General features: G+C 34.6%; 1 protein-coding gene and 2 long non-coding RNA genes across 3 annotated transcripts; 1 reads left to right on the forward strand and 2 right to left on the reverse strand.

The window, feature by feature from the left end:
• Positions 1-394: 394 nt before the first annotated feature.
• On the forward strand, positions 395-2719 carry LOC141909131 (uncharacterized). The gene is made up of 6 exons (XR_012619679.1): positions 395-441; positions 1711-1780; positions 1856-1940; positions 2020-2102; positions 2229-2299; positions 2587-2719. It is a non-coding gene; the product is annotated as an uncharacterized LOC141909131 (long non-coding RNA).
• Positions 2720-3219: 500 nt separating this feature from the next.
• Positions 3220-4259, reverse strand: LOC141909108 (uncharacterized). Its single transcript, XR_012619675.1, has 3 exons — positions 4121-4259; positions 3706-3875; positions 3220-3341 (listed from the first exon to the last, which is right to left on the reverse strand). It is a non-coding gene; the product is annotated as an uncharacterized LOC141909108 (long non-coding RNA).
• Positions 4260-6077: 1818 nt separating this feature from the next.
• LOC141908883 (uncharacterized) lies at positions 6078-9101 on the reverse strand. Its single transcript, XM_074799146.1, has 2 exons — positions 9068-9101; positions 6078-8248 (listed from the first exon to the last, which is right to left on the reverse strand). Exon 2 carries the CDS (start codon positions 8244-8246, stop codon positions 6141-6143), a length of 2106 nt encoding a protein of 701 aa, XP_074655247.1. The 5' UTR covers positions 8247-8248; positions 9068-9101; the 3' UTR covers positions 6078-6140.
• Positions 9102-11493: the final 2392 nt, after the last annotated feature.

An 11493-nucleotide genomic window follows, 5' to 3' on the forward strand; every position in this document is an offset into this window, starting at 1 on the left:
AATTGGCTTTAAACTCAACAAACATTATTAAAGAATGTTTCAAACATAATGCTTTATATTACGACATGAATAAACTTGTTTTACAAAACAAGAAAGTACATTTTGAACTTTTGAATGGTCGAATCCCATTTTTTCACAGTAACCTGTGATGTGGCGATCCTAGGAGCCATCATTCTTGATGACGTCACTAACAAGTGGTCACGGCCGTCGCGTGCACTCATTTCTTTGAAAATCTAGCTTCCTCGCGGAGCGGGACCTTGTGACGCTGCGCCCCACCCCCTTCGCGCTGAGAAATATCTTATTCCCAGTCAGCAAAGACAGGTTCTAAAGATCATAGAGTGCATCGCTGGAGGGTTTCCGATCCAATTTGAGTTGGTGCGGTGGCGCTCTCAATGCGGAAGTTTTTGTGAATTTTTCAGTCGGCGACGGACGTTTATCGTTGTAAGTGATGTAATATGTAAAAAAAAATGCAGGGAAACCTATCTCAATTTGTTTTTAGCGATGCAGCGGAACTAATAAGGAACATTTTGATATACAAAATGACTATAGTACACTATCCCTGATGGAATAATAAGCTCCACTCGACAAACTCGTTCCCGTGCATTTTTATCTCTCTGTTTCACACACACAGCCCCTCTAGGCCTACCATCAATGCCTAACCGCTGTTCGACCAACTGTGGGCGTCTTCCTTTGAAACATAAGCCTAGTTGTAAAAGATAAGCATTAATCTATGTTAATGCTGCATCTTTATCATGAAACCTAAGAAAGATTATTCTATTATTTAGGCCTATTCAAATTTTCTGTCCACTACCACGTGGAAATAACACCCAGTCAAAATTGTGCATCACGCTTTGACGAAGGAATTGGTTCTAATGTCTATTTATTAATTGATGAGACCTGTTTTTCTGGGATATTTTGCTTACTTTTTGGGGTACATACCTCATTTATGTCTTAACAGAATGACAAAAATCGCGGACAACAACGGAATATCCGATTTATTTCCAGTTCTGTACCAATTAGATGGATTGGCAAAAAGACTCCTTAAGTCCAATTGAATGAGAGAGAAAATCCTCCATTTTGTCAAATTTCTTGAATTTTTACATTGTCACCATGCCTACGAAATGAAGTTATTTTTCTTGTGGGGTCTCAACAACTAAATCAGGGTGGCGTAGGCATGGTAACAATGTTCAAATCCAAGAAATTTGACAAAATGGAGGATTTTCTCTCTCATTCAACTGGACTTAAGGAGTCTTTTTGCCAATCCATCTAATTGGTACAGAACTGGAAATATATCGGATATTCAGTTGATGTCCGCGATTTTTGGCATTCTGTTAAGACATAAATGAGGTATGTACCCCAAAAAGTAAGCAAAATATCCAAGAAAAACAGGTCTCATCAATTAATAAATAGACATTAGGCTATAAATTTTACGACTCAACGAATCTTTTCCTCAACAAAGCCGCTTTTAGTTTGATGCAAAATGAAATTTGCTTTTAAAATGTGTAACTAGGCCTAATCAAAAGGATATTTCAAAAGCAAACTTTGCCGGGCCAAGAGCCATATTGAATTCAATTTCTTCCGAACCATTATGCCTCTTTCATCATAACATTATTTATCCTATTTCAAGATCTTAGGCCTACAAGTAGAGAGAGGGCCTACGTTGGGTTCAAATCGGAATTTTAAGATTTAGCCTATTTCATTTAATTCCAGGTTTTCACTGTAGATTATCTAAGACATGTGGCGTTTTGGGAGTTCATAGTTGTTTGATAATCCATCATTTGTAAGTGTAAGGCTATTTGAGGGATTTGAAACCGACATTTTGTAAATTTTGTAGCTTTATTACGTTTAATTCCAGATGTTTATCATGACACGTTTCATTTTGGGGGTTTGTCAGCGAGTTGGTATGCTGTCGGCAGAAGTAGTTTGATAATTCGTTTCATGTAAGTAAACAGCTATTTGAAGGATTCGAAACCGAAATCTGTATTGTGAATTTTTTAGTTGTATTTTGTTTGATTCTAGGTGAATAGGACATGATTTATTTTGGGAGTTTGTCCGCGAGTTTGTATACTGTCAAATGAAGTTTCTTCGTCAGTTTGTCGTATGTAAGTATCAATCTATAGGTTATATAGGCCCTATTGTGGGTTCGATACAGAAATTTGGTGAATTCCTCAGATTTATTTTAATTTATTCCAGGTTGTTATCAGAAAAATATGTACTTTATTTCATAGGTTGGTCTTTGATTGAAAACTAAAAATGGATGATAGTTCTAAATTTGATGTTGATTCACATGACCAATCTAGTAAGTATGGCTCACTCGTCTTTTAGAATAAGAGACCTATTGCATTAATCCTTCAATTCAAGTTGCTATACAACCTTTTATACAGATATTTACCTTATCAATATAAACATGTATTTGCCATTAGCCATACAATTCAGTAAAACTTTTCCCGTCCAGATTTTGAAACATCATTTGACTCAATTTTTCCTCCTAGAAAATTGCTTTAGCTCATTCAAATGTTCGCAGTAAAAGTGAATGTAGCATGTATGATTCCCATCCATCAATTTTGTCTTGTTTCGTATTTTTAGCGAAAATCTCGAAAAAGTCTGACGTCGAGGCAGGTGGTGGCCAGACAAAGACATATTCTTGGGAAATATTTAAAGACGCATGGCAAACACACTTATTGTTCACTTTTTCCTATCCTTATTTTGAAATTGAAGTATCGTAATAAACTATTGATTTATTTTTGTTGATCAACGCAACTAGTTTTGTTGTTTTCTTTCTTAATTTACATTTGAATTGGATGGTCATCTTGCGTAGGAGTCAGTTTGTCATCGAAGCAATACAGTCTAACTTGTTGACGTCTCAGATGCAGCGGGGCAGGGCGGTCATTATATTGTGGACTTATCCAAATAACACTTACACAGCCCAACGTGTTTCAGTGTGTAAACTCCGTCGTACTCGGCATTATAAGACAGTGAGGAATTGAGTTTTAGTCACCTGAGCCCTCGGCTTGATTCGACCAAAAAGACCTTAACTGACTTCACAGAATTTGATTATGAGTCAAGGATTTTCTAAATTTCTGAATGCTTTCTCTGGTTTTAAGATCAATTCAAATTCAATCTTCAAAATATTTTATTGAAAGAAATTCTACTGAATACAGATTTTGAAATGAAGGATATATCCAGGCAAATAATTATAGCAAAATCAACTGATGATCATCAAGGTGAAGTTTTCATTCATCTTCGGCTAATTTGTCTACCCCTGATGATTGAAGCATTTTGGTTACTCGTGCCAATTAGTTAGCCACAGTCGATTTTCATGCCATCTGACCTCTTTCCATCTGTAATTAAGCAATCAAATGTAAGAATTACTTAGGTAAGGAGCGAAATAATATATAGATATCTTAGGAGACTATTTGAAATCATGAGTTTGTTGTGAAAATCTATTGCTACAGTCTCGTAGAGCATAGACACCAAGCCACGTGGCATTGGTATTTTAAGGGCTATTCAGTTTACTCCAAAACAAGTCAATGATTAACATTAAAAAAGCTTCATATCAAGGGTATGTTGCAGGACTCGTGACGCCCATGAATTATCATCCCATAATTACAATGAATCCAATTCTGCATGTACGTTAGCACGACTGATTACTAATCCAAATATTGCATTACAAAAAAAAAATTACGCAAAACGTCAAGTACTTACAGCATCTGAGACAGTTGCGCTTAAGTTAGCCTGTTAAGTTACGTCTTTGGCTGTCAATGTCGAAAAAGCCTAATTTTAAACAAACATTTGCGCACTGTGGTTTAATATTCCTGCAAGAATCCGCAAAGGAATTGAAGACCGTAGTGCCCAGTTCATTCCACGAATAATAGCTGGAAAGAAAGTAATCAAAATAAATTGTCATGCACATTCAGTGTAAACCAGGCCATAACTAGCTGCTATTAAGGCATTCCACTGACTGGCTCTACCCATTATATTTAGGGCCTAAATCTATTCTAGGCGCATACCCCAAAGCCAACAATGATCATTACTTCACCGAGTAGGCCTACTCATTTGCTACCATACTCATATTATTAAAGAAATCATTTAATACATTCCCTGGTTAACGGATTCTCACCTTAAAATACATCATAGAACTATAACGGAATATCCGTTATAGTTCTATGAATACATAAACTCCGCTGTCGTTGTCATCGATACGAGTCGTCAACTGAACGCGGAAGTAAAATTCCGTGTGGAAATTCCTACAATTTCTGTCCATATCACGTTGATTTGACCCCGAAATCTTCAGGAAATGTAGCCAACGTAAATTGATTTACGAATAGAATTAATCAATTGACTAATTTTAGAAATCATGGTTTCGTGAAATTCATTAAAGTCCTAAAACTCGCGATAAATTTAAGCCGAAAATGATTTCAACCATCCACCATGTTGTTTCATTAATAAAACAATTGTTGCGCGCCGGCGCTGTACTGTGATAACGCATGGTTTCACTAGGATTCGAACCCTCGACCTCTCAGTTGGGAGTCAAACACCTTATCCACCATGCCACAGGACAGGACGCTGTTTTTATCGTTAGTGGGAGTACCGGACAGGGCGAGTCGCGATTGCTACTATCATCGGGTGTTATCTTTCAGTAAGTAATTTTAAGTTTAAAATAGGACGGAGAGTGCATAGGTATAATCTACGCGGAGCGAATGCGTGTTATATTACTATCAGAATTCTACATTTCAATTAGAAGCAGTTAGTTGTCGAATCTGATAGAAGATGAATTTTATGTGCGAAAAAAAGTGGAAAATATGTAAATAATAATAATAACAATCAACAGAATTACAAAAGGGTTTTCGACGAAAGTCAGAAAACCCTAATGAACCAGAAGATGTAACACAAGAAGAAATTATTAAAAATGAAAGAGTATTTACACAAAGAATTAATAAATTATTTGAAACAATCGATAATAATTTAGAACCAGAAAGAAACTCTGAACAGAATATAAATTCCAAAACTAGTAAACTTAAATCAAATAAAGTTCCAATTGAAAAACTTTTACCGAATGGATTAATTGATGCAACAGATTAACAATTAGAAGACTAAATAATAAGGTAACGTGGGGTGACTTGGCCATATGTCTTTAAAATCAGATATTCTTAATCACTTGATTGCATAATCATTCCCCCAATTATTATGTTTGATAGTATGGACCATAGGTTATCTTGTACCTGTCATTAGTTAGCCAAAGTGCTATGGATGATTTGTATAATCAGGAGTAAACGGGAATTATTGTGTGACCAAGTCACCCCATACAACATGGGTGACTTGGTCAGTGCATGGGGTGAATTGGTCATATTAGCTATAATACATGTATATGACAACCCATGGCCCTACCCTCAGGAGAAGTTTTATTCTGACCGGTGTAAAATGTTTTTACCCACCGGTACCTTGGTCAAAAGATAAAAAGGATGGTTTTGCGATTGCAGAGATCTCCTATAAGCTTAGTAGAAGTGTTCCGCAATTACTTCTGCAATCATAGGTTACTTGTGGACCACTGACCATTATACTGAACAAGATCATGCTGCGACTAAATTCATTGTTGTTAATGACTAGTAGGCTTGGGTAGTAAATGGGTCTGTTTCTGGATCCCTTGATTAGACAGTCACATGCAGAAAATCCTGTTTTCCGATATAATACAACGGTATGCTAGAATAAAAACGCTACAAATAGGGTGTAATGTTTGTGGTGTTTTCATTCTAGCATAATAACTTCAGGAAACCTTGATAACTCTGACGTTACAGGGTTAAATCCCATGCTCTATAAAAACCATAGTCTGAACTGAAAATGACTCTCTCTTGAATAAAAGTAATGAAGGCTGATGGAATGTAATCTTTCAAACAGAACCTTGCTATATTTTTTTATATCTGACAGAATACCTCATAAATCTATGCTATATACATGCATTATCAACTTTTCACATAAGTACAGTTGTGTGTTATGCCAGAATTTATTCAAATCTATTCATAGACAATCTTATTCAAGAACACTAAACAATCAAATTTTAGTAAAATTCTAACGATCAACAAAACATGAATAACGGCAACTAATTGCTATATAACGATAAAACACAAGTACGTAGAACAATATTATTCACCATACTCATCACACCATTTCGAAAAACATTTCTCTATGAGGGCCAGCTTTTCTGATGTCACACCTACAAATCGTGAACCAACATTGATGATATCTGACTCAGAGATGGAACAGAGAATATCTTCCTTACAGGTTTCCAGAATATCATCCTTAGGTGGTGACGAGAACCTATTCACCCCATGCCATCGTTTATACTTTAAGAATACAGTTGGAGAAATTGCTGGACTTGATTTCAACACTGTCGTGACATACCACTTTTGATTATAGACTGCAATAACAAATTTTCCAATTTCATACTCTCTAGCTATCATGTTCTCCATTTGGCCAATCATATCGCTATCATTTTCCAGTTGACCGATGTCGTCATCACTATCATCATCAATTTCCGGTTCTTCTTCATTACCATCTTCAGAATCAGACACATTTTCCTTGTTTCCGTTCACTTTTTTTCTTATTTTTGAGTTTGGTTTCTTTTTTTTAGCTCTCTTCTGTTCTTTCTTTTGTTCTTCCTGTTCGAGCCGCTCAACAACGTCATTTACTGTGAGACATTCAGCAAATTTCCTGTCTAGTCTTTTTCTCTTCTTCGGAGGCTCAGGAGCAGAATACTTGAAATGATCAAGCAATGCCTTCTCAAGACTAGATTTTGGACTGAGGACATCAGAGTTTTGCGATCTTTCCGGACGAGGGGTGATGACGTTGCTACCAGGTGGCTTACTATGGACTTCAGCAGTTACAGTGATTGTACTTGGGCCTTCTCTGAATTGTGTACTCGAGCGTAGAAGGTCTCTCGGTTGAACGGATATATTCTCACGGGATCTTGAGGCATCAGTTCTGGTTATCTCGTTGTCGTTAGTTACAGTTTCAGTGGGAGTTTCAGGCAAAGCGCAAGATGTCTTGAGTAGTTCATCGCCTATCTTGGTTTTATCAAGCGGGTATATTCCACATTTCTCAAATGCGTTGATTGCATTCATTCGCGACATACAACTAGATTGGTGGACTTTATTCAGGAGGGAAGGGAATGTAGCTTTATCTACAGATTTAAACCTAGTTGATACGTAGTGTTCATTTAGAACCTTCCGCCAACTTTGTTTTAGCGCCTTATATACCCCTACATCAAGTGGTTGAAGAATACTACTAGTGTGCGCTGGTATGCAAAAGATGATCACATCATTCTGCATAGCCAGGTTCAGCACATCCAAATTGATGTGAGAATTGTGTCCATCATATAACAGTAACTTTTTTCCAGGTATGGTTTTGGTCTCTTCTAGAAAAACTTTCTTAAACCATTCAGAAAATTGAGGAGTTTCCATCCATCCAGAGTCTGATACGTTATATCTCGCTCGCTCAGGCCCACCAGTGCACCAAGACTCATACAAGTTCTTTGCTTTGTAGACAACATAAGGTGCTAGAAAATTACCATCAGCAGAACAACATTCAACAACTGTGTACATAGTTTTGGTACTAGAACCAACCGTTACGTGTGGGTTTTTATCACCTCGTCGACATAGGACTTTTTTCGAGCCAATGTCAGTTTGAAAGCCTGTTTCATCCATATTGAAGATATGACCTGGACTATGCAGCAGCTGGTTTTCATCTAACAGTTTTTCTAATTTCATAAAGAAATCATCCACTATTTTCTGAGAACATGCTTCGGCACGATTGAGAGGGAAATTCTGTGCAATCCGACGCGATATTTTAGACTTATGGCGCTCTTCAAATAGTCTCATCCAATCCAACCCTGGTAGATCGCCTTTAAATTGGTTTTTTCTTCCTAGGCCTCTTATAAAATCTCTCACGATCAATCTTATATCATTGCGATCTAAACCAAAGCCCCAATCGCTGAGGATTTGCAACGAATGAACAACCAACTCCTCTTCTTCCGCTGTGAGAACTGTCTGTCCTCCTGGTTTTTTTATTTCTTCGCCACGTCTGTATGCCTCCAGATGTCTACGTAAAGAAGTACGACTAACATGGAATAATTCTGCTGCTTTCTTTTTTGAGAGACCATCTTCGCAGGCTTGAATGGCCGCCTGCATATCACCAGCATCATAGCAATTGTATGGGCGCCCACCAACTTTTTTAACATAATCTCGTGGCATCCCTGAAAATAAAGACGAAAAATACTTAGATAATAAGGTATTTTGAATGTAGGTAATAATCCCACCGGTAAATATCCCCCCGGTAAAAATCCGACATGGGAAAAATCCCCCCCCCCCCCAGATCAGTTTTCTATCAAACTTAAGTATAAAACCTAAATTAAAACAGATAATAGTTTTTACAATACTACTTAGGGTACGTAGATATTTCACCATTACAAACTAGATTTCTTTATAGAAATTATCAAAACTACGATAATGTGATTTTTATGCATGTTGGTAGCTAAAAGTCACAGAATAATGTCATTTCTATGCACGTAGCTTGGTAAAAGTCACAGATTATCCAAGGTGAATATTGTGAAAAACGCCATGGAAAATGTGAAATTTTTGAAAACTATTCAAGTTTTTCAACATAAGAATATAGAAGTATTTTTATTGAATTTTGCTGTGAAATCAAATTTGGGGGGGGGGGTTACCTGTTTACCTGTTACCAGGTATTGTACTACAAAAACAAATTTGTGATAGTATACAGTAGGCTAGATCCCAGTAGACCTACCGATGATTGCACCTTATCAGCTTATAAGGTTTAGCACATCAGTTATTATCCAAGAGTTTATACATAGACCACTTGTTATATAGGTACAAGCGTGGGGTGACATGGCCACCGTGACCAAGTCACCCCAAAACAAGTAATTTCTTGATTACATTAAAGTATAAAATACCTTGCAGAAGATTCAATTTCTAAATTATACGTCACTAACTAACTAATTATAATGACACATAACAATTCAGTTCCAGTGCTCATGATTACAAGTTTTTCCTACCTTAATTCCTTGACTTCACAGCGTGAGTTTGCAGTCCGCCATTTTGAATATCTTCAAGTCACATGACTGGTCATGTGACTTCTTGACAATTATCAATTTATAATACAGTACGATCATGACAATAAAACTATATCACAAAGAAAATAATAAGCACAGTTTGATTTTTTGGGTCGTGCCTTCTTAATTTTTTATTGATTATGGTGGCCAAATCACCCCAATGGCCAAGTCACCCCACGTTACCTTATATTTTCTGATGAAGCAATTAGAGAAATTAAAAGTATAAGACTTGCATCTGATAAAATTGCGCATGACAAAAGTATAAGAGATTTTAAAATTAGAACTTTAGAAAAAGAATTATCTGATAAAAATAAAGAAATAGAACAATTAAAGTCTGATTTAGATCATCAAGTAATTGATGAAATAGAATATAGGCAAAAAGAATTACGTTTAGAAAAAGAAAAAGATGATTTAGAATATAACATAGAATTACAAAAAGAAGAAATTAAATTATTGTTAAAATCATATGATTATAATATAAATAGATTAAAAGTTATTTTTAAAGATTTGTTGATGAAACCAGATTCTGAAATATCATTGAAAGATAGAATAAAATTGTTATCTAAATTAGAAGGAATAACAATTCTTTCAATTCTAACAGCTGTAACTATGTTATTTACAACAATAGGTTTAGCTATATCAAATTCACTGAAATCTACTCCTACTCCCAATAAACCAGATAAACCCCCAGATAATAATTCTATACAAGATAAAGTTAAGGATGGTTTAATGAAATTAGCATAATATTTATGGGAACTATCTAAAAAATCTGCTGCAGCATTGCCAGGTTGGTTGTTGGTTTTATATTGAAATCTGTAGGAAACATTATTAACTTTGCTGCTGAACATATTATTTCATTTTTAATTACAGTTGTAAGTGCTATTATTTTTGGGCTAGTAAACATGATTAAAAATAAATAATTAATTTTTTTGTTAAATAAATGAGTGGGAGTTATATCAATCCTTCTAAGAATCATAGAATATCTAATGCTATTAAAGCAGAAAGATCTCATCATATAATTACTCATAACCCTTCTAATATTAATCCCGATGAAACTTTATATGTTAGAATTCCTCGATTAACCCAAAATACTTTTTATGTTCCAAATAGCATTTATTTATCAGCCGATATAAAAGTAATCGGTAATAATAATAATTATGTTGTTGATAATGTTGGAAGATATTTGATTAAAAAATTAACTATAAAGATTGGTCCAGAAACAGTTTTCTCATTAGATGATTATAATTTATTTATGCATTATAAAGATTTATGGTTAACTAAAGAAAATAGAAATAATATGATATTTCAAGGAATCCAATCAGAAAACCAAAATAAAATAAGATCAGAAACACATAATGCAATATTAACTAATGCTATAGATAAATTGATAAAAAGTATATATGGAAGCAAATATAAAATTCCATTAGACTTTGAATTGATAAATAATAATGCGCCTTTATATAAATACGCAATTCAAGAAGACGTTATATTCGAAATAACATTTGCTCCTGTTAATGAAATTGTAATATCTAGCGTTAATAAAGATATGAGTTATCAATTATCGAATATATGTTTAGAATATGATACAGTAACTGATGAAAATATTGCAAGTATAATTCAAACTAAATACAATCAAGGATTTTCATTATTATATGATTATATTGATAAATTTAAAACCGTAACTATTAATGCAAATGATGAAATTATTAATGAGAATATTAACTTCCCAAGAAGATCTATTAAAGGTATATTAATATATTTTACCATTGCAGCATATACTAATGGCGCAATAAATGTTGATAATTATTATAATCCTGAAATAACAAAAGTAGAAATAACTATCGAAGGAATAGCAAATAAAATATTTTGTCAAGGAATGAGAATGATTGATCAATGGCCAGAAATTAGAAAACATTTTATGATTGAAAAAGTAAAATCATCTGAAAATTGTAATATTAATCAAATTGATTATTATACCGGCAATAAATATGCATTATGGTTAGATTTTAGAACAACAGAGGATAATTCATTACATGGTTCTGGAAAAAAACTACAGAACTCTAAAGATGGAATTCAATTATTCATGACAAAGAATAAAGGAATCAACAAGAAAATTAATTTTAGAAAATTATTAGACGCCTGGGAAAATAATGTAGGATTTCTGAGCTAAGCTAATGTGGAATTGCAAATTTGAAATCGAAGTTTTAAGAAATTTGGGGAATGATGAGATTTGGCGATTGGGTAGATGATACAGGTCTTCGACTCTAGTAGTGGTTTAAATTTTTTTATTGAAAATTCTCAATAATTGATCGCGAACTTGCGACCGACTTCATTTACTTATGCCTCTAAGCTGGTCTACAACTTCATTG

The sequence above is a fragment of the Tubulanus polymorphus genome, chromosome 7, assembly GCF_964204645.1.
Source record: "Tubulanus polymorphus chromosome 7, tnTubPoly1.2, whole genome shotgun sequence".
Classification (NCBI taxonomy): domain Eukaryota; kingdom Metazoa; phylum Nemertea; class Palaeonemertea; order Tubulaniformes; family Tubulanidae; genus Tubulanus; species Tubulanus polymorphus.